Source organism: Globicephala melas, chromosome 1 (assembly GCF_963455315.2).
Source record: "Globicephala melas chromosome 1, mGloMel1.2, whole genome shotgun sequence".
Lineage (NCBI taxonomy): Eukaryota > Metazoa > Chordata > Mammalia > Artiodactyla > Delphinidae > Globicephala > Globicephala melas.
Genome location: NC_083314.1, coordinates 145,247,750 through 145,271,933, shown reverse-complemented (window position 1 = coordinate 145,271,933; position 24,184 = coordinate 145,247,750). Strand labels below are relative to the sequence as shown.

The 24,184-nt window shown below is 35.4% G+C and overlaps 1 protein-coding gene across 2 annotated transcripts in view; it reads right to left on the bottom strand.

The window, feature by feature from the left end:
• Window positions 1-24,184, bottom strand: part of EPS15 (epidermal growth factor receptor pathway substrate 15) — a 160,736-nt gene that overhangs the window by 103,376 nt on the left and 33,176 nt on the right. For both annotated transcript variants that reach the window (XM_060305654.1, XM_030870101.2), the window contains exons 2-8: window positions 23,453-23,494; window positions 20,135-20,224; window positions 19,089-19,136; window positions 15,016-15,111; window positions 13,018-13,083; window positions 11,740-11,865; window positions 9,249-9,308 (exon numbers count right to left, since the gene is read on the bottom strand). In XM_060305654.1, the coding sequence (XP_060161637.1) occupies window positions 9,249-9,308; window positions 11,740-11,865; window positions 13,018-13,083; window positions 15,016-15,111; window positions 19,089-19,136; window positions 20,135-20,224; window positions 23,453-23,494 (528 nt within the window). The remainder of the gene's footprint in view (window positions 1-9,248; window positions 9,309-11,739; window positions 11,866-13,017; window positions 13,084-15,015; window positions 15,112-19,088; window positions 19,137-20,134; window positions 20,225-23,452; window positions 23,495-24,184) is intronic.

The following is a 24,184-nucleotide window of genomic DNA, read 5'->3' as shown; positions in this document are numbered from 1 at the left end:
AAGGTAGGAAATCATCCACACACAAATATGATATCTAAAACAAAAATTGCGAGAAGAGGAGAATACAAAAGCAGGATATCTGAAATGCACTTGAAATAAAAAAATCAGCAACTTAAAACAATCATGGAAATATATATAGACTGCTATACCGAATCCTCATGGTAACCACAAACCAAAAATCTATAATAGATATACACACATGTAAGAAAAAAGGAATCCAAGCACAACACTAAGGAAGGTCACCAAATCACAAGAGAGACGAGAACAAAAGAGGAAAGGCAGAAAAAAGACCTACAAAGACAAACCCAAAACAATTAACAAAATGGCAGTAAGAACATACATATCAATAATTACCTTAAATGAAAATGGATTAAAAGCTCCAACCAAAAGACAAAGACTGGCTGAATGGATACAAAAACAAGACCCAAATATATGCTATCTACAAGAGACCCACTTCAGATCTACAGACACATACAGACTGAAAGTGAGAGGATAAAAAAAGGTATTCGCTGTAAATGGGAATCAGAGGAAAGTTGGAGCAGCAATACTCAAATCAGACAAAATAGACTTCAAAATAAAGAATGTTACAAGAGACAAGGAAGGACACCACATAATGATCAAGGGATCAATCCAAGAAGATATAACAATTATAAATATATATGCACCCAACACAGAAGCACCTCAATACATAAGGCAACTGCTAACAGCTATAAAAGAGGAAATCAACAGTAACACAATAATAGTGGGGGACTTTAACACCTCACTTACACCAATAGACGTATCATCCAAAATGAAAATAAATAAGGAAACAAGCTTTAAATGACACAACAAACCAGATAGATTTAATTGATATTTATAGGACATTCCATCCAAAAACAGCAGATTACAATTTCTTTTCTCAAGTGCGCATGGAACGTTCTCCAGGATAGATCGCATGCTGGGCTACAAAGCAAGCCTCGGTAAATTTAAGAAAACTGAAATTGTATCAAGCATCTTTCCAATCACAACCCTATGAGATTAGAAATCAACTACAGAAAAAAACTGCAAAAAACACAAACACATGGAGGCTAAACAGTATGCTACTAAACAACCAACGGATCACTGAAGAAGACAATGAGGAAATAAAAAAATATCTAGAGACAAAAGAAAATGAAAACACGACGATCTAAAACCTAACAGATGCAGCAAAGGCAGTTCTATGAGAGACGTCTACAGCAATACAAGCTTACCTCAGGAAACAAGAAAAATCTCAAATAAACAACCTAACCTTACAGCTAAAGCAACTAGAGAAATCAGAACAAACAAAACCCAAAGTTAGTAGAAGGAAAGAAATCATAAAGATCAGAGCAGAAATAGAGACCAAAAGAAAAAAAAAAAAAAGATCAACAGAACTAAAACCTAGTTCTTTGAAAACATAAACAAAATTGATAAAACTTTAGCCAGACTCATCAAGAAAAAAAGGAACAGGGCACAAATCAATAAAATTAGAAATGAAACAAGACAAATTACAACAGGCAACACAGAAATACAAAGGACCATAAAAGACTACTACAAGCAAACATATGCCAATAAAATGGACAACCTAGAAGAAATGGACAAATTCTTAGAAAGGTACAATCTCTGAAGACTGAACCAGGAAGAAGTAGAAAATATGAACAGACCAAATACAAGCACTGAAATTGAATCTGTGATTGAAAAACTCCCAACAAAGTCCAAGACCAGATAGCTTCATAGGTGAATTCTATCAAAAATTCAAAGAAGAGTTAAGACCTATCCTTCTGAAACCATTCGAAAAAATTGCAGAGGAAGGAACACTTCCAATCTCATTCTATGAGACCACCATCACCCTGATACCTAAACCAGACGAAGATACCACAAAAACAGAAAATTACAGGACTTGCCTTGTGGTCCAGTGGGTAAGACTCCATGCTCCCAATGCAGGGGGCCCAGGTTCGATCCCTGGTCGGGGAACTAGATCCCGCATGCATGCTGCAACTAAGAGTTCGCATGCCACAACTAAGAAGTCTGCATGCTGCAACTAAGAGTCCGCATGCCACAACTAAGAAGCCCGCATGCTGCAATGAAAATCCCACATTCTGCAACTAAGACCTGGAGCAGCCAAAATAATAAATAAATAAATAAAAGAAAATTACAGGCCAATATCACTGATGAACACAAAAATCCTCAACAAAATACTATTAAACCAAATCCAACAATACATTAAAAGGATCATATATCATGATGAAGTGGGATTTATCCCAGGGATGCAAGGATTTTTCAATATACACAAATCAATCAGTGTGATACACCACATTAACAAACAGAACACTAAAAACCGTATGATCAGCTTAATAGATGCCAAAATAGCTTTTGACAAAATTCAACATCCATTTATGATAAAAACTCTCCAGAAAGTGGGCATAGCAGGGACCTACCTCAACATAATAAAGGCCATATATGACAAATTCACAGGCAACATCACACTCAATGGTGAAAAGTTGAAAGCATTTCCTCTAAGATCAGGAAAAAGACAAGGATGTCCACTCTCACCACTGTTATTCAACACAGTTTTGGAAGTCCTAGCCACAGCAATAAGAAAAGAAAAAGAAATAAAAGGAATTCATACTGGAAAAGAAGTAGTAAAACTGTCACTGTTTGCAGATGACATGATATCATACATATCATACATTTATCATAGAAAAATCCTAAAGACACTACCAGAAAACTACTACAGCTCATCAATGAATTCAGTAAAGGCGCAGGATACAAAGTTAATACACAGGAATCCATTGCATTTCTGTACACTAACAAAGAAAGGTTGGAAAGAGAAATTAGGTAAACAATTCCATTTACTATTGCATCAGAAAGAATAAAATACCAGGAATAAACCTACTTAAGGAGGCAAAAAACCTGTAATCCAAAAACTGTAAGTATCTGATGAAAGAAATCAAAGATGACACAAATAAATGGAAAGATATACCATGTTCTTGGATTGGAAGAATCAATATTGTTAAAATGACTATACTACCCAAGGCAATCTACAGATTCAATGCAATCCCTATCAAATCACCAAAGGCATTTTTAACAGAACTAGAACAAAAAATTTTTTAAATTTATATGGAAATACAAAAGACCCTGAATAGCCAAAGCAATCTTGAGAAAGAAAAACGGAGCTGGAGGAACCAGGCTCCCTGAGTTTAGACTATACAACAAAGCTACAGTAATCAAAACGGTATGGTACTGGCACAAAATCAGAAATATAGATCAATGGAACAGGGTAGAAAGCCCAGAAATAAACCCATACACATACGGTCAGCTAATCTACAACAAAGGAGGCAAGAATACGCAATGGAGAAAAGACAGTCTCTTCAATAAGTGGTGCTGGGAAAACTGGACATCTACAAATAAAAGAATGAAATTAAAACAATCTCAGGACTTCCCTGGTGGCCCAGTGGTAAAGAATCCACCTTCCAAGGCAGGGGACACAGGTTTGATTCTTGGTCGGGGACCAAGATCCCACATGCCGCAGGGCAATTAAGCACACGCACCACAACTACTGAGCTCATGTGCCTCAACAAGAGAGCCTGCATGCTGCAAACTACAGCGCCCACGCACTCTGGAGCCCGCACGCCACTAGAGAGAGAAAACCCACACACCACAACCAGAAAAAAGCCCACATGCTGCAACTAGAGAGTAGCCCACACACAACTAGAGAGAAGCCCACGTGCTGCAATGACGACCTGACACAGACATAAATAAATTAATTAAATAAATTTTTTAAAAAATCAGAACATTCTCTAACACCATACCATACACAAAGATAAACTCAAAATGGATTAAAGAACTAAATGTAAGACCTGAAACCATAAAACTCCTAGGGGAAAACATAGGCAGAACACTCTGACACAAATTGCAGCAGTATCTTGTTGGATCCGTCTTCTGCAGTAATGGAAATAAAAACAAAAATAAACAAATGGGACCTAATGAAACTTAAAAGCTTTTGCATAGCAAAGGAAACCAGAAACAAAACAAAAAGACAACCTATGGAATAGGAGAAAATATTTGCAAACAATGTGACCAACAAGGGATTAATCTCTAAAATATACAAACAGTTCATATAGCTCAATATCAAAGAAAAAACAACCCAATCAGAAAATGAGTAGAAGACATAAACAGACATTTCTCCAAAGAAGACATACAAATGGCCAAAAGGCACATTTAAAGATGCTCAACATCGCTAATTATTAGAGAAATGCAAATGAAAACTACAATGAGGTATCACTTTACACTGGGCGTATTGGCCAACAACAAAAAGTCTACAAATAAAAGATGCTGGAGAGGGTGTGGAGAAAAAAGAACCCTCCTACACTGTTTGTGGAAATGTAAACTGGTACAGCCATTACAGAGAACAGTATGGAGATTCCTTAAAAACTAAAAATAGAGCTACCATATGATCATACAATCCCACTACTGGGCACATATCTGGAGAAAAACATGATTTGAAAAGCTGAGTGCACCCCAATGTTCACTGCAGCACTATTTAAAATAGCCAAGACATGGAAGCAACCTAAGTGTCTACTGACAGATGAATGGATAAGGAAGATGTGGTGTACATATACAATGGAATATTATTCAGCCATAAAAAGAATGGAATAATTCCATTTTCAGTGACACAGATGGACCTAGAGATTATCATACTAAATGAAGTAAGTTAGACAAAGACAAATACCATATGATATCACTTATATCTGGAATCTAAAAAAATGATACAAATGAACGTATTTACAAAACAGAAAAGACTCACAGACATAGAAAACAAACTTATGGTTACCAAAGGCGGGGGTATAAATTAGGAGTTTTAATTAGGATTAAAATATACGTACTACTATATATAAAATAGATAACCAACAAGGACCTACTGTATAGCATAGGGAATTATGTTCAATATCTTGTAATAACCTATAATGGAAGAGAATGTTGAAAAAGAATATATATATTTATATATATATGTATAACTGAATCACATTGCTGTACACCTGAAACTAACACAACATTGTAAATCAACTAGATTTCAATAAAAAATTCTTTTTTAATATTTATTTATTTATTTGGCTGCGCCAGGTCTTAGCTGCGGCCCGTGGGATCTTCGTTGCCAGTGTGGGATCTCCGTTGTGGCATGCGGGATCTTTAGTTGTGGCATGTGGGATCTTTAGTTGCGGCATGCAAACTCTTAGTTGTGGCATGTAGGATCTAGTTCCCTGACCAGGGATCGAACCCAGGCCCCCTGCATTGGGAGCATGGAGTCTTAGCCACTGGACCACCATGGAAATCCCTCAATAAAAATTTTTTTAAAAATAAAATATAATAAACACAGAGCAGATACTGGGTCTTTAAAACAAACATAAAGCACCATTTTATCTAAAAGAAAATGGGGGGACTTCCCTGGTGGTCCAGTGCTTAAGACTCCATGCTCACAATGCAGGGGGCCCAATTCCTGGTCAGGAAACTAGATCCCACATGCCACAACGAAGAGTTCACATGCCACAACGAAGAGTTCACATGCCACAACTAAAGATCCCACATGTCACAACTAAAAAGATCCCACATGCCGCAACTAAGAGCCCACGTGCCACAACTAAAGATCCCACATGCCGCAACAAAGACCACACATGCAGCAATGAAGATCCCATGTGCCGCAACTAAGACCCAGTGCAGCCAAATAAATAAATAAATATTAAAAGAAAATGGGTTAAGAGGACTTCCCTGGTGGTCCAGTAGTTAAGAATCCACCTGCCGATGCAGGGGACGCAGGTTCAATCCCACTAAGATCCCACATGCCATGGGACAACTAAGCTCACATGCCACGACAACTAAGCCCATGCACTCTAGAGCTCATGTGCCACAACTAGAGAGCCCACATGCCACAACTACTGAGCCTGCACGCTCTGGCACCTGCGCGCCGCAACTAGAGAGCCCATGTGCCACAACTAGAGAGCCCATGAGTGCAACTGCTGAGTCCACGTGCCACAACTAGAGAGAAGTCCACGTACTGGAACAAAGAGCCCGAGCACCACAATGAGAGACTCCGCATGCCACAATGAAGATCCCGCATGCTGAAACTAAGAGCCCACAAGCCAAATAAATAAATAAATATTTTTTAAACAGGTAAGAATTTTAGAGTTAAATCTTAAGCATAAATACTGTCATGTTCAATAGTTTTATGTAAAATAATACATAACAAGTAAGGAAAAAATACTACGTTATACTTCAACAAACCAAAAATTGGCAAGTATAAATTTTCATAATGCAAAAGAACTGATCATATGAATAAGTACATTATCTTTACTTATTTAGGAACATAATTTAAAATGTTTATAGAGTTTAGTTAATCTACTGTTGCAAAAGCATTTAAAAAATTACTTCAATTTGCAAAGGAACTCTTAAAATTCAGTTTTTAAAAATACTGATGCTAAATAAAGGTCAGTGACTTGCAGGCTCAGGTACATTGGCTCTGTTGTAGTAATTAAAATTTTTTTAAATAGTATGGACTATATTGCCTCAGTCACGAAAGTAAAAAGATGGAAAAAGATTCATCAGGCAAATTCTACCAGAAGAATGCTAGTGAGACTATTAATACTGACAAAAGGAAATTAAATTAAAATTGACAAAGGAAATCCTAGAACCAAAAGAATTAAATTAACTGAGTAAAATCTAGAATTTTAGTTACAAAAAATGTTCTAAAATCTTCTGAGGTTGGGAGGTGAAGGAGAAAGAAGTGAAAATAATCTAAAGGTCTTATTTTACTTGAATGAGGGCTAACAATCTTTTTTTCAAATACTGGAGCAATAAGTATGGTAAGTACAAGGAAGGGTGTATTAACCATTAATGGAACAGACATTATAACAGAATTTCCAAATTGATTAGAGGGGGGAAATGAATGAATCACAACTTGATAACTAGCAACAATAAGGAAGAGGAAAAAAGAGAAAATAATAATGTAAAATAAATAGGATCTGGTAGGGGGAATAAAATCAATACACAGCTCATTACCTTAAAAGACAAAAACTGTCAAATTAGGTAAAAAATTAAAATCGGCAGTGACATTTTTAAGAGATACATTTTAAGCATTAGAAACATCAGGTAATCCAAATAAAAAGAGAGCAGAAGCAGTATTAATATAACATAAGCTGGAATTCAAAATTAAAGGCACTAAGCAGGATAAAGTTGGAAAAAATTTCTGAGGAATGCACACAGAAGGAAATCAAACGTGGCAAAATGGTTAAAATTAGTAAATCTAGGAGAAGGTATATGGATGTTCATTAATTTTTTAAGTAGTAATTTCCTACAAATGTGTGTTTATTCTTAAATTATTCTTTTAATGAAAATTTACTTTCATTACAAAAGAAAAAAAAGTTGCCTAGGAGAAGGCTTCAGGGCATAAGGTAAATTGTGTTTACTCACTTACCTCAGGAAATACTACTGTTTTAGCAAATGAAGATAATGCTATTGTCTACCTAGCTTAACTATGCTTATACAAATGCTCCTTTGAAATTTTTAATTTTTGTCTTTATAAGGAAAAAATTTTCTGTTTCTGTATATATTTTTTCAAATGTGATAAGATGTGTTCTGCCTATTTTGTTTCGCTCCTAGGATATAAACAGAATAAAATTTATGAAAGGGCAAAAAGAAGAAAACTAAGGACAAAGAGAAACTGAAGTGTAGTCAATAAAATCAGTATAATGGATTTACAGAAGTCTAATATCTTCTGAACAGAAATGTTGACATATCTAGGAAACACATGTACAAACAGGTTGCAACCTTGGCAACAAAGAAAACCTTAACAAAATTTTAAAGACCACATTCACCAGCCAAAATCTAATCAAGCTGAAAGTATATACAAAGGTAACAAAAACCAAACAAACTTAACTACTTTGAAATTAAAAAGCATATTCCTAAACAGATGACCAAGGAAAATTTAAAAATTATCTAAAAAGGAGTGAAAAGGAGAACACTGTACCAATATCTATGGAATCCAGCTAAATCTGTATTTAGAGGAAAATACGTCCTTTAAATGTTTTCCATATTAAAGATGATAAAAAACAAAGGGACTTAGTACTTTTCTTCAGAAATTTTTTAAAAAGTAAATCAAAACAAACTGGAAGGAAGGAATTAAGATAAAAGTGGAAAAGAATGAAACAGAAAGTCAAAACATAATAGAAAAGATAAATAAATCCAAAAGATGGCTCTTTTAAAAGATCAATAAGCCAGAAAAAATCCAATTAAACAAAGAATGAGAAGAAGCAAAAATACATAAGATTTGGAAACAGAAAGGAACCCAACCATAAACCCAGAAGAGATTAAAGAATAGTGCAATCTGTGGCAAATCTGAAAGTCAAAGCAATGGACAAGTTCTTAGCAAAATAGAGAAAATTTGAAAAGATTAATTTCCAAATAAGAGATTCAAGGGAGGATTAGAGATTTACAGTTCATGAGTTCACAGCAGAGTTTTTTTGTTTGTTTGTTTTTTGTTTTTTTGCTGTACGCAGGCCTCTCACTGTTATGGTCTCTCTCGTTGCAGAGCACATGCTCTGGACGCGCAGGCTCAGCAGCCATGGCTCACGGGCCCAGCCGCTCTGCGGCATGTGGGATCTTCCCAGACCGGGGCACGAACCCGTGTCCCCTGCATCCGCAGGCGGACTCTCAACCACTGCGCCACCAGGAAAGCCCCCACAGCAGAGTTTTATCTAACCTTTAAGGAAGCCATGAAAACAACTCTATGCGGAATTAACTAACCAGTTACTAAGGATAACATGTCTTCAGACAAGATGTCAAAACTTTCTCTGCCTTCATAAATGACATGAAACTATTATGTTGTTCATCTTTTCCTTTAATCAAATAAATGTGAAAATTCAGGGATATATTTGAAGTAAAGTCATTCCACAGCAGAAGTAGGTACTGAGATGCCTGGTCACGTTGAGATTCAAAAGATTATACTCAGCATCTTTAGAGTACATTATCCAAAGCATGTATTCTTATGTACCTTAAAGTCAAATAAAATGAAGATGGCAAAAACATTCATTATCCATTTGTTTAATAATATTTATTGAATACCTATAAATTCTAGGTAAATACAGTCATACAATCAATTTTAAGAGAAATGTAGTTTACCTCTAAAGATAAAAAGGGGAAATTTTCACTTGAGAAAACCATTAAGATGTTTAAGATTTCGAAAGCATTATGTTACTTACAACTGCAAACTCATCTCTGTCAAGCATTCCATCATGGTCAATATCACTCAACTCCCAAACCTTAAAAAGAAAAGAATTAGGAAAGATTAACATTCTTTCATTTCACGTGCTAACTGTATACACCCAATACCTAAATGGAGGAAAAAGTTTTGCCTAAACATTATAACATCTATTTCTCTGAGAAATTTCAATTATGCTGACCATTTTATTAAATCACTATTACATGCTATATTAACATTACTGTAAAAAGAAATAATAATTCTTAATACCAAGTATTTTTAAACAGAAATTCCTTTGCAAATTTTTAAAGAAAATATTTTGTTCCTCTCAAGTAAGAAAACAATTATGTAACACAGTACTTTAAACAACTATAATGCTTTTTCAAAAACAACATCTCAGTTAATTCATGCAACAATTCCATGTGGTACCATAAAACCTGTTTTAGACCTGAGACTGCATGAATTATCTAGGATCATACAACTATTATTAAATAACAGAATCAGTTTTCAATGTGAAGACTTCCAACCAAGTCCATTATTGTTTTCCCTATAATACAGAACCTCTAATCATCTGAAATAAGTGTCCAATGAACACTCTATTATTAATCATTAGCCAACTAATGTCCAGGGCATACAAAATAAATATAAAATCTAAAAGGCCCTGGTATATTTGGTCTAACTCTAGAGTAGAATCCATAGCTTTAGACCAGCTATAAACTATGTTAAATCCTTGAAATGAAGGTATTAAAGATATTCAACAAAATTTTACTTGGGACAGGAAGAGAAGGTATACTGGTAAGAGACAGGAGTGAAAATAAGCAAGTGCCTGGTCACTGAATGCCTTGGAGTTTAGACTTTTTCCTAAACGCAATGGGAAGCTACCTAAGAGGGTAACTTTTAAGTAAAAAATAACAAGATTATATTTATAGTTTAGAAATCTCACACAGATCACACAATAGAAAAATAATTAATGAAAAACAATATTAGAAAACAGCTTTTAAATTAATATTTATTGAGTACCTAAACTATACAACACTGATCCAGTAGTACTGGTGTTGTGGTAGCAAGTCGTTATCATCAGGATCATGGCAGCTAGCGTTCAAAGAGTATGTACCAAGCACTGTGCTAGGTACTTTATATACATTATCGCATTTAATTTGTATAACCCTACAAACTGGGAACCAGGCTAATTTTAAAGATTAGAAAACTGAGACATGGTTTTCTAATGATTTGCCCAAGGTCATACAGTTAAGAAATGGTGTAACCAGGGTTTGACCCCATGTAGTCTGACTAAGCAAGGAGTTAAAGAAAGGACTAGAGGTTAATGAGAGTAGATAAGGTTTGAAATATAAAGAAGGGTATTGAGAAATCATGATGGAAACAGCACAAGAGTGGCTGCAGTATGGAAAACCCAGCTGAAGATCATGAAATTATGATGATACCTATCTTACTAGACTTTCTCAGTAGTCTGAATGCAACCAGAGAGAAGGCAGATAATTAGCTTCATGCAAGGTTGGATTTTCACCAGGCAGAAGAAAAGTTAGAAAACACAGCAAAGGAAGCTAAGGATACTGACATGAAACAGTGGACCAAAAAAATCCAGGACGGATAAGGAAAAAGTAAATTCAAAAGATGGGGAAAATAAAAGAGTCTGATTTAAAGGTCTTGATGAGGCTGGGCTTCCTGGGGGCACAGTGGTTAAGAATCTGCCTGCCAATTCAGGGGACACGGGTTCGAGCCCTGGTCCTGGAAGATCCCACATGCCACAGAGCAACTAAGCCTGTGCGCCACAACTACTGAGCCTGCGCTCTAGAGCCCTTGAGCCACAACTACTGAGCCCATGTGCTGCAACTACTGAAGCCTGCATGCCTAGAGCCCGTGCTCCACAACAAGAGAAGCTACCGCAATGAGAAGCCCGTGCACTGCAACGAAGAGTAGACCCCGTTCATCACAATTAGAGAAAGCTCGCAAGCAGCAGCGAAGACCCAACGCACCCGAAAATAAATAAATAAATATGTTTTTAATTAATAAAAATAAAGAAATAAAGGTCTTGATGAGGTCAAAGAATTAGTCTTGCAAGTATCTAGGAAAGAAATCTAGAAAGACAAGAAGTTCTCTTCAGAGAGTAGAATTTATGATTTCAGAGATGAAACTATTGCTTTAACCAGGCTGTATGATACAGCCACAGAGTAAATGGCAGATGCAGAATACTGATGGTCTCTGGAAATTAAATCAAGGAATTCGGAGGTCAGAGCATACAGCTCAAAGAAAAAAGGATCTACATAAAAGGATTATATATAGCTAATTTCAAACACTCATATGTTAGAGGGAATAATCAAAGAAAGAAAGAAATTGGCAATAATTTTATATATTAAGTTAAAACAAAAAATTCTGTAATACAACTTCAAAGTAAGATCTATGTGTTTTTAAGTGTTCCTGGTAGATACAAAATTAAAATACATAAAAATTACATTTAGAATTTAATATCTTACTCTTCCAAGAATATCCACAGGTAACTTAGAGTTGAGCAACACTGGTTTCACTTTATCACCAGACAGAAATCCGTTCACTGGGCTTAAACTATCAAAAATTGCATCATATTTGGCCTTATCTTCAGACTATAATACAAAGAAGATCAAAGTTAAATAATGGTGAAAGGAATTTAACTGCATTTTTAAAAATTGAGTCCTCAAAGAATAGACATTTTTAAAACTATCATTTAAAAAACATTTTTCACTTTCATCAAAATATATTATAGTAAATAATAATTTAAAAGTTACTCCACTCAAAAGTCTAGAATCCCCTCCATCCCTTTTGTAGCTGGAATACTATCTTTGCCCTTCTACTGTTAGGTTAAAATCAAAAGATTTTAGTGATCAGAGGGCTTTGAGAAGAGCATCTAGTCCAACCCTCTCACTCAAACAGATCCAAAGCAAAACAGTAACTTTTATAAGAACACATAGCTAGTTAGTGACATTCTATGACTTTCTAAACATGGTATTTAGTTACATTTCAAACTCAAACAAATTAAAAAAAAAAAAAAAGGAAATCATTGCCACAGAAATAGACATCAAGTTTCCCCCATTTTTCCCAAAGCAAGATTTCTTTTTATCAATAACAAGGTATTTTCTAAAATCCCAGAAAGTTATTTGTATAACATAAAAACTATTGTTCATGATTTTCCAAGTCAAGGCCAGATCCTTACACTTTTTAAAGTTAATAGCATACAAGCAGACACAGCCATACAAACCAAAATGGTTTTCTGACAAAACTGTACACATCTATTACAGGTTATTTGATCTGCTATATTCTATTTTAAAATTACGATTTTTAAAATTTGATAAGATAGCTATAACCATTTTGGTGCCTCCAAATAACTGTAATGCAAAATACCCATTTTAGAAAAAGATTTCATAAAGAAGTGTTTTAGAGCCATAAAGAGAATTAATTAAGTAGAACTTTTCAAACAAGAAATAGTACCAGTGGGGTAAACTACCTATTCATCAAATATTTTAGTTAACACAAGATTATGAGATCATCATTTTTAGTTTACACTATAACAGAAATGAGATTAAGCCAATACTAACTGTCACAAAATGACTAACAGAGCTGCAACATCCCTCAAGCAATTTCTAGTACCAGTATTTCCTCCACAGTAAAAAATGAATGTCTAATGCAGACTGCAATATATTTTGGAAGTAGGGGGAAAGGACTATGTAGGTAGGAAGTAAAGTGAAGTAAAAGAGAGAACAGTTACAAAGTTTACTTACTTTTACAGCCCATGGGAGCTCAGCTGCAGAAGTTCTGCTGATTAGCAAAGGACTACTGGTATCATGCTAAAAAGGAAAATATAGCACATGAAGGGCTGAAATCCTCACATCAATAAACAATGAGGAGAAAATAATCTTTGGATTTAAAAATACTCAGACAAAATGTTGGATCTCAATGCACAAAGGACACTATTTTACATTAACTCTATTAGACCTTCATCTGAGTACAAATGAAACAAAAACTGAGTAAGCTGAGTTAGTGGAGCTAACTAAATGACTAAATGACTGTGGAGCACTAACTAAAACATGTAAGTCTTATAGAAGAAATCCTATTACAACTGAAATCAAGATAAAGATATCTGAATGTAACAAAAATATTTATGGCCCTGTTAACTGATCACTTTTTCCCTACACTATTTAAGGAAAGCTGACTGGAACAAGAATTCAATTTAAGATTTCTAAGTTAGAAGTACATGAACCTATCAACACCCTGTCCAAGTTATTATGTTTATTTGCTTGTAGAGACAGATGAATATGTTTGAAAATTTTTTATAATAGTATAGTTAGGCAACAAATCCCTAAATTAACCCTCTGACTCCACAACTAAACTTCAAAGTACAGAAATTCTCAAAACTGAAGTTAAATTCATAATACTCAGACAAAATACTAAAATACTGAATTTAAAAACAAGCAAGAAGAGCCGTGAAACTTCTGAAAAAAAGCAGTAGGGTGGGAAGGACTAGCCCTATCAGATATAAATTACCAAATATGATAATTGAAACAATGTGAGATCAGCATATGGATAAACAGATCAATGGGTATGAACAGAAAAAATCCAGAAAAAAACCAAAATACATATGAGAATTCAGCACATGATTGAGGCGGCATTTCAAATCGGTATGGAAAAGATTGATTATTCAATAAACTGTATTAAGTCTAAAAGGTAGCCGTCTTGAAGAAACATACATTTGAATCCATACACATACCTTACATCAGGACTAATGTAAATGTGAACAAAGAAACCATTAAAAAACTTAAATCCTAATAATTCATTTACATTAAAAACAATGACTTCTTTACGGAAAAAAAAATCACCACAAAGACCACAAAGTCAAAAGACAAATGGCAAACTGGGAGAAAATATTTGCAACTCATATAGACAAAGAACTGTTTCCCTAATATATAAAAAGCCTCTAGAATTCAATAAGAAAAGACAAACAACCAAAGAAAAATGGACAAAGGTTACAGACATTTCACATAAAGGCAATGTAAATGGCTCATAAGCATGAGAAAAACTACTCAACTTCACTCCATAAAACCAAAAGGACGAATTAAAACTACCCATTTGTCACCTATCAAATTGACAAGGACCAAAAGTTTGACAACAGTATGTTAGCAAAAGTACACTCAACCAATTGTTGGTGGGACTGTGAACTAATACAACCACTATGGAAGACAAGTAGATATTATATGTGAAAATTACAATGCACGAACTTTTGAAACAGCAATTCCACTTCTGAGAAGTTACACATATATTTCTGCACATGCAAAGTGACACAGATTCAAGGTTATTATTCATCGCAGCATGTTTTAAATAATAAAAGACTGGAAGCAAGCTAAAAGCCTACCAATAGGAAGTTAAATAAATTAAGGTAAACAGAAGCACGGAAATACTATCCAGCTGTAAAAAAGAATGAGGAAGCTTTTATGTAAAGATCTCCAAAACATATCAAGTTATTTAAAAAGGCATAGAATCATGTGTATAGTATGCTACAATTAATGTAAACTGAGGATATAGGTATTTATATGTCTTTATATACACATAAAATAACTGGAAGATACACAAGAAACTAATAACAGCAGTGGCCATAAGAAAGAAAATCGGGTAGCTGAGTGATAGGGGTTGAGGGAAAAATTTTTTAATATAGTAAATTTTAATTTTCAAATCATGTGGTATCATTTTTAAAAATACAATTTAAATTTAAAAGCATTTCTTACAAATCTTGGTGGAGGAACAGCCAGGTTCAAACTACTCAGTGAAACCTCCAATCCATTCTGGGCACATGCCACAAGACGCAAAGCAACAAAGAATTCCTGAGAAAGAAAAGTATGAATGTTAAGAGCATTATCTATCTATCCATTCATCCATCCATCCATCTATCTACACACATACCTTTAATCTGAAAATATAAAACAATTCACAACTACTCCAAGATTTTTATGTTGCAGCGAATATAACGGCACATTTGCTTGAAAAACTTGCTCTAGGGCTTCCCTGGTGGCGCAGTGGTTGACAGTTTGCCTGCCGATGCAGGGGACACGGGTTTGTGCCCCGGTCCGGGAAGATCCCACATGCCGCGGAGCGGCTAGACCTGTGAGCCATGGCCGCTGAGCCTGCGTGTCCGGAGCCTGTGCTCCGCAACGGGAGAGGCCACAAAAGTGAGAGGCCCGCGTACAGCAAAAAAAAACAAAAAAAAAAAAACACTTGCCCTAAAATCAAGAAGAGATCTATGTACAAAGATATTCCTAATATTATAAATAGCAAAAAATATTAATATAAATGGGAAAATAATTAAATAAACTGATATACTGATAAATATATATATTTGGAAATATACCAAAATTAATAATCATGTTTCAAAGAATATTTAAAGACGTTAAATGATTTTTATAATTTAAGTGAGAAAAAGAATCTTGAAAAAAAGTCTAGAAGAAAATAGCACCTAGAAGAAAATAAATAAAACGTTATCAAAAGGCATCTCTGGATTTAAGATTATAAATTTTAACACTAGACCAATCATTCAAGTAACTCAGTCACTGTTATTCCAGAAAAGCTACAAAGAATAACTATGCAACATCTAAAACAATTATATAACTGCTTGACTTCAAAATATTTGTAAATCTCTCCCAAAGGTCCTTGGGTTTTTGGCATTTGAAGCCTCGGTCCAAAATTTAATTAGTGGAATGACACTGAAGCAACTTGTTTTCAGCTGTTCTGAGTTAAAATCAGGTCTGAGAATAAGCATAACAAAACCCTTTACTCCAGTTATGATTACTTGCAACTTGTCAATACTCCAGTACAGCTGCTGATGCAATCAACCCTTTACTGCTTTTCTCACATCTGTTCTCACCTACTCAATACTTTCTTCTTTCTACTTTCTTTTTTCTACTCAATACTTTCTTCTTACTCAATATTTAACCTATTCCTAGAAACTTACACGTTGTCTGTTTATACAATACCTTGCCTTCACTAATGAATTTCTTGAAAAAATGCTATTTCAAGATCACCCCTTCTCTTTTCATTCACCACACAAGCTTCTATGCAATCTGATTTTAACTCCTACCATTAGCTAGAGAAACAACTGCCTATGTCACAAATAAACTCCTAGCTACCAAATACAGGACTCTAAAATAAATTTTTTTTAAAAAAGCTTCATCCTACTTGTTCTTTTATTTTTCAATTTTTTTTAATTTATTTTTTAAATTTATTTATTTTTGGCTGCACTGGGTCTTCATTGCTGTGCGTGGGCTTTCTCTAGTTGCGGCGAGCAGGGGCTACTCTTCATTGCGGTGCACGGGCTTCTCATTGCAGTGTCTTCTCTTGCTGCAGAGCACGGGCTATAGGCGCACAGCCTTCAGTAGTTGTGGCGTGTGGGCTCAGTAGTTGTGTCACATGGGCTCAGTAGTTTTGGCTCCCAGGCTCTAGAGTGCAGGCTCCGTAGTTGTGGCACACGGGCTTAGTTGCTCCACAGCATGTGGGCTCTTCCTGGACCAGGGCTCGAACCCATGTCCCCTGCATTGTCAGGCAGATTCTTAACCACTGCGCCACCAGGGAAACACCGCCTACTTGTTCTTTTGGCAGCCTGGACTGTATGATCCTTCCTGATGCTCTTCTCTACCGGCATAGTTTCATAAAGCTCTCCTAGTTCTCCTCTGACCTTTCAAGTATCTTCTGCTGAAATCAATGTCTCCTACCATCCTTTAAATGCTGAACTCTAAATAACCCTTTTTCTCTTCTCATTCTAATCAGAGTCAATTACTCTTAGGTAATCAGGTCCACTCCCACAGTATGGATGGGCTCTGAAGTGAAATAGTAGTGCACTGAATTCTAGTTCTGCTACTGGTTGTGAGGCCTTGGGCAAGTTTAAAAAAACTCTTTAAAAGGGGGGCTAATATCTACCTTGCAATGTATTATAAGGAACAAAATTAAAACCACACTATAGGAAGAAAACACTATCATTTTTGGCACATAGAAACTCAGTAAGTATTGGTTTATTTTCTTAATTTCATATGTTAATTTAAAAATCTATTCCTCCAATGCAAACATCAAAGTTTATAACTGCAAATCCATAAATCCAGCCACCTGGATATAACAAAGAACTCAAACTAAACACCCAAAGTCTAGGAACAGCAGTGAAGAATTTATTTTACTGTAAGTTCATGAAGATAAGGACCACATCCTGTCACGTTCACCTCTGTATTGCCAAAACCTGGCTAAAAACAGGTACTCAACAAATATTTGCTGACTGAGTACAGAGCACCCTGGATGCCCATGCGAATTTAGTTTTCCAATGTCTCCAATGTACCAAACTGGCCCTTCTGCCCAGGGGTCCAATGGGGACCACAATCTAACCTTGGAATCTTAAATAAGAGACTGGGTATTCTGACCCCCTCATCTAATTTTTCCCATCCCTTTTCTGAGTTAGCTTCAGCTATCCCCATAGGGAAAATTAGCTTTGAGTAGTAGTGCTCAGGCAATGTATTAGCATGTAGCAAGCTTTGAATTTAATCCTATAGAACTCTGAAATCCATCCCCAACAAGCAGAACTTTAAAGTTCTCTGATGGTGTCCAATGCCCATAACCACTTTCACATATTTCTGGTCTAAGGTTTACTTCAGGCTTGTAAACCATTTTTTGGTTTATATGTCAGAGATAAGACCTAGACCAGAATACACTGTACTCAGGTTTGATTAGCCAAGAGCTTCCCTTCAAATACACAATACCATCTTAACACATGAATAATAAAATCCACTTTTGGACTTCCCTGGTAGTGCAGTGGTTAAGAATATGCCTGCCAATGCAATGCAAGGGACACGGGTTCGAGCCCTGGTCCAGGAAGACCCATATGCCACGGAGCAACTGAGCCTGTGTGCCACAACTACCGAGCCTGCACTCTAGAGCCTGCGAGCCACAACTACTGAGCCCGCGTGCCACAACTACTGAAGACCGTGTGCCTAGAGCCCGTGCTCCACAAGAGAAGCCAATGCAATGAGATGCCTGTGCACCGCAATGAAGAGTAGCCCCTGCTCGCCACAACTAGAGAAAGCCCGCACACAGCAACGAAGGCCCAACACAGCCAAAAATAAATAAATAAATAAATAAATTTAAAGAAAAGTAATAAAATAAAATCCACTTTCATTTATAACCCTGTACACATAAGAAACTTAATAAGATACAAAGAGCGAAGTCTCCCTGAATAACTAAGAAAAATAAATCCCATGTTATTGTTTGAATGTGTTCCCCCCAAATTCATATATTGAAATTCAAAATCCCAAAAATAATAGTAGAGCCATTAGGAGGTAGAGCCTCTGGAAAGTGCATAAACCATCAGGATGGAGCCCTCATGAATGGGATAAGTGCCTTACAAAAAAGCATTCAGAGAAATCACTAGCACATTCTGCCATGTAAGAATAAAGAAGCAGTCTGCAACCTAGAAGAAAGCTCTCACTAGAACCATGCTGGCACCCTATCTAAGACTTCCAGCCTCCAGAACTGTGAGCAATAAATTTATGCTGTTTACAAGCCAACCAGTTTGTGATATTTCGTTACAGCAGCCCAAACAGACTACAACACTCCAGGAGAACTAAATGTCACCAAACTAACACTAACCTTTGGGAATTAGGTATTTTAATGCCTATTGATTGGAAATATTTTCACTGTTCTAACACTTGCCCTTGCAAAACCCTCATTTTGGTAAAAACCAATTTTTAGTTTAAAAATACAAAAAATTGCTGGCTATTTTTTATTCTGAATTACTCAAAAATTTTTCATGTCAATCTCTGAATCTTACTTGTTTGTTCAGGATACCTTTGCCATCTGTGTCAGCTAAATCCCAGATCTGAAATTTAGAAAAAAAAAAGTATCAACCTATATTTTAACAAAAATCACCTTAAAGATAAATTAAATCCCTGCAATTTACAACCTCATGCTCTTTGGTAGTCAGATTTAAGAATCACAGAATTAAAAGTGGAAAGAAACCTTAAAGATCACTTAGTGCAACCCTACACAAAGATACTAAGGTCCAGTGAGGTTAAGTGACTTACTCAAGAACATCCAAGGCATCAGGGAAAGAACTGAAGACCATATTCTAACTTCCAGTCCAATGACTTTTTTATTAACCCAGATTCCAACTCCAAGTCCAATACTCTTTCTACTAGAACATGCTACCTTGATTTTAGATCCTTATTAAGATGACATTCTTTCTTATGGGTAAGCTGAAATAGTTAATGTTTATTTGTGAATAATTAAATTATTAATAATGATTATTGTTCAGGGTTTGAATACATATCAATATCATATATAAGGATTTGCTGAAATAGTTAATGTTTATTTGTGAATAATTAAATTATTAATAATGATTATTGTTCAGGGTTTGAATACATATCAATATCATATATAAGGATTTGTAAGGAGATCAAGCCAAGAGAGGGACTTTTCCACCTCTTTGTGCTCCTTCCTAAGTCTCTCATCCCCTACTCTATTTACCACATATTAAACATAGAGACAGTTCTAATAGAGGAAGTAGGGAAAGAGCCAATTGTGAGTGGGTGGCAAGGTTCCCAGTCTGCATTGTTTCTCCCCACATCACTCAAATGTACTATTACTTCCTCATTTCATCCTACTAAAAAGTAATTTGTTTTCTAAAAATCTGAAAAACACCTTATTTTTCAAGAGGGTAAATCACTACACCAGAAATTCCCTCCACTGCATTACTGTAACTGCTTCCATGACAGTTCTAACTTCTAAGTTTTGTAATGGTTATCTTTCTGAATTTGCACCCAATTTATCTACACTAATAAATATTCATTATATCTAGTTACAATGAACAAATACTACCTTTCCAAGTATCAGGTCTGGAAGTCCTGATTTTTTCAGGAATACAGCAGCATCAGAAGCCAATACCCTTCCAGTATTGCCTGTATCAACCTGAAAAGATACAAACCATAAGCTGACAACAAACATAAAGACAAAATTATGATTATTTACCTGCCTTTCTCCCTGTAATTTGGGAACTGACTTTTTCAAAAAGGGAACAGGAATCCTTTGACTAACAAAGGCCATGGAATATTGGAGACCCATATGAGAAGAGTACCATCTAGACAGCACTGTCAATCTACAAAGTGTTTTTTTATCATGCCCATTACACACATGATAAAACTGAAGCTCAGGGAATTCCCTGGCAGTCCAGTGGCTAGGACTCAGTGCTTTCACTGCCAGGGCCCGGGTTCAATCCCTGGTCAGGGAACATAGATCCCACAAGCTACAGAGTGCAGCCAAATTAAAAAACAAAAACAAACAAGAACACACAAAAACAAAACCCTGAAGCTCAGAGGAAGTAGAACAGATTAGTGGAGTCATAACATTAATACATGTCTTCTGATTCCAAGTCTTCTATAGCTGCCATTTAAATTCCAATAAACTTAAATGGCAAAAGAGGAAAAGGGCAATAGTTCCTGGAGAGGTCTTCTGATAAATGGGAATAGTTGCACAGTTATCTGTTTTTTTTCAAATATCTTTAAATAATTAACTTCTGCTTTTATACTTACTCTTAAGAAACTGCAACACTTTTTTTAAAAATCAAAGCAATATCAGTTCTAAAACCAGCAGTGACTGCATTATAAACTTAAAGAAATTTTAAAAACTGCTAAGTTCCTAAAGCACATTAAGGGAAACACATCATTTTAACTGATGGGGACTTTCCTTTAAGACAGAATGAGGTCACCAAGAACAAAAAAAACAGTTCAAAAAAAATAACGACTCTCACTTCCGTAGAGATTTCCTAAAGTTCTATTTGTAAAAGTGAAAAGTAAATTTTTAAAAGTCATGGGAATAGTAACATGATACAAGGATATTTGTGAGCTAGCTGTTTTTCCACTTTAGTTAAAAGATTGTTTGCTAAAACATATACAAAGCATTCCAGACAGACCAATCTCAGCAAAGAAGCAAAAGAGAAATACTTTCTTTCAAGTGCTAGAACATGGGATAAATCAGGCACTCAGCAAAAAGGAAAGAATTGCTCAATCCAAATTTGGGGTAACAAGGAGGTACAGAAAGGGTTGGGAACTCTGCCTCTAGAATTCTCCACAACTCCTTTTCTTTGCCTATCCCTTGACCAGGGTGGGATAAAAAAGGAACAACTACCCCCCCATAGCCTAGAAACAGAGGCACTGAGGAGAAAGGGAAACCCAGATTAAGCTCTTATGACATATTTATGTAGTGTATTCCAATAAATAATTTTACTATCTTCCATTCTTTTGGTTATTATAATAATTAAACACAGCCATTTAGTCTTTGTCATCTACAGGCAGTTTCTGTTGTACTCTGATGCCTGCCTAAAGGCTCTGCCATAAGCTAAAGGCCACAATCTGTGTTGTTGACAAAGAAAGACAGTCTCAGAGCCTCATGGAAAGTACGATACCACATACTCTGAACTATTAACACTTCAAAATGTAGACTTTTGGATAAAGACTTCTGGGCTGACATCACTTAGACAACTTTCAGACTGTACTGGTAGACCAAGTCAAAATTCCAGGACTGCATTCTGGAAGTAGATATATCTCTTGAAAGCAGACTCCTGACCCAAGAGGCAGGGAAACAAGAATTAAGTACGCAGGGCTGAATGAAGTGTTAAGGAAAATTCAATTATGATTATTTACGTGGAATATTGTTGGTATTTTTACTATTCTATTTTCTAATGGATATGTGGAAAAGCCCTTTCTTACTCTATATCCATCCCTCAATTTAGTAGGCTCTGCTTTTGTAAACTGAATGAAACAGTTTTCAGTGGTATTTGATTCTCACTGACCCTTCAGAAATCAAAAACAAATCCTTTAACTGAATGTCCTTACTTTGTATGGCCATATAGTTATCAAATAAGTTAAATAACAATTTATTCTCCTTTTTATCAGGTTATAGTTGAGTAAACCAATTGTACAAAAACAAGGCCATATTTGAGAATGATTCTCTTTTATTCAGATAGAACAAGCCGCTATTAAGGATCAGGGATTGCCTTTATGTACAACCAATGTCTACAAAGACTCCACAAGAAGACTGGCCTGCAACATGGTTTGTAAGATCCCAGTCACTCAAGCAGTAAAGCAAGGTCACTTAGCAGGCTAGAAAACTTAGCAGCCATGGGAAACCTCAAGATGAGGTAAATGCACTCAAATTTATACTGCATGTGAAATATGAAGAAGAGAATTTCTAAAGTTTGGATCCTAGCCTTAAAACAGAAGAATAAATAACAGAGGCTTTAAAAAGCACAATCTGAGATTCTTTAGAAATTTCAAGCAGAAATTAATCAGCTGGCCTTAGAAGTTGTTAAATAGTAAGTGTATGGCTTTAGATTTGCAAGTCACACAAGGAGACCTATAGTGGTTCATTAACACTTGCTGCAATATGTAGATTACCCAGTTTATTTGTATAAGGAGACCAGCCTTTTCTGTAATTATGATCACAAGGTGAAGAGATTATCAAGAAAAATGATCTGATATTTGGAAATGGGCAAATAAGACTGTCTACACTTTCAGGAGATTAGATAATCTGATCTATGGTTAGCACCTTTGACTTTCTATCAACTCGGCTACTTTACACTCTGTAGGGGTAGAGGTTAAATTATATAAACCTGATAGCCATGCAAATGATTCCTATCCATACCAATGAAATTAATTTTCTCTGATAGAGAATATAAATCTCTGTAACTCATATTCCCATTTTTACATCTCACTGGTTCTCCCAATATTAATGAGTTGAAAAAAATCCTTGACACACGTTCATTTTATATATTTGTATGAGAGTCATGGTTTTAACTTCATGAAAATTAAACTTTAATAAGTCTTAAAAACAACATAAAAGTCATTTCTATTTAGCTTATAAATTAATTTGGATGTTTATATCTGGATGAATATATCTAATGCCACATGGATTTTTAAGATAGATATTTAAGACAATTAAGTGTTTGGGCTTAATTATCTTTCCTTCATTTTTCTGGGAGCTTGTTAAAAGCATTAATCAAAGCAGGAGATTAAAGCACAAGAAAATGAAAACAAGAAATGTCAAATTTATTCAGCTGGATGGTAATCTGCATATATACAATCAGGAGTTGAAAGTATATTTTATGTTCAATCTAAGAAGACAAAGAAACAAACATCTTACCTGTCTATAGTATTTTTCATATAGAGGATTCCCACTTGATAACTAAAATAAATAAATAATTAGAAATTAAATGCTATTCAATGACTTCTATTAATATATTTGCATTCATCCAACAGATATATGAAATAAAGATAAATACGATTAAAATATCCTTGATTTCAAAAAGTTTGGCATTGTTTCTTTCTGGGGGCAGGAAGGGAAATTGAATAAAGGCAGCCACATGGATTACCAATAATCAGGCAGACAAGAAATAAAACAAGAATTTTAAAATTATTTTTGACATCAGAACTCTTTTCCTCATGTAAAATTTTACTCAGAAACCCAACATATAACAAATTAGGGGTGAAATGATTTGGCTAAAGACGAACTGAAAAGCCCAAAGCCTTAAGCATTCATCCTCTACCCAAGTGCCCAAGGTACCTATGAATACAATTCAAAAACCACTCCAGTAAAATAATCAAATGAATACACAAACTAATGAACAAAAAGATGATATCGATATCAGTTCTGAAATGCTTGCAGGAAGGGAGTGCTATTCAATTCATACCACAGTTCAAAGGGTTCCTTGGTCAGCTGATGAACAGATATATTATCTCATCTGAAAGGCAGCTTAGGAGTATGATGTTTGAAGGCTCAGGTTCGCCTGTACATGAATGTGAAGAGTGTTCTGGAACCAGAAAAGGAAGTCCAGGAAGGCTTCATAGGGTTGACATCAGTAGAGAAATTTGAGGT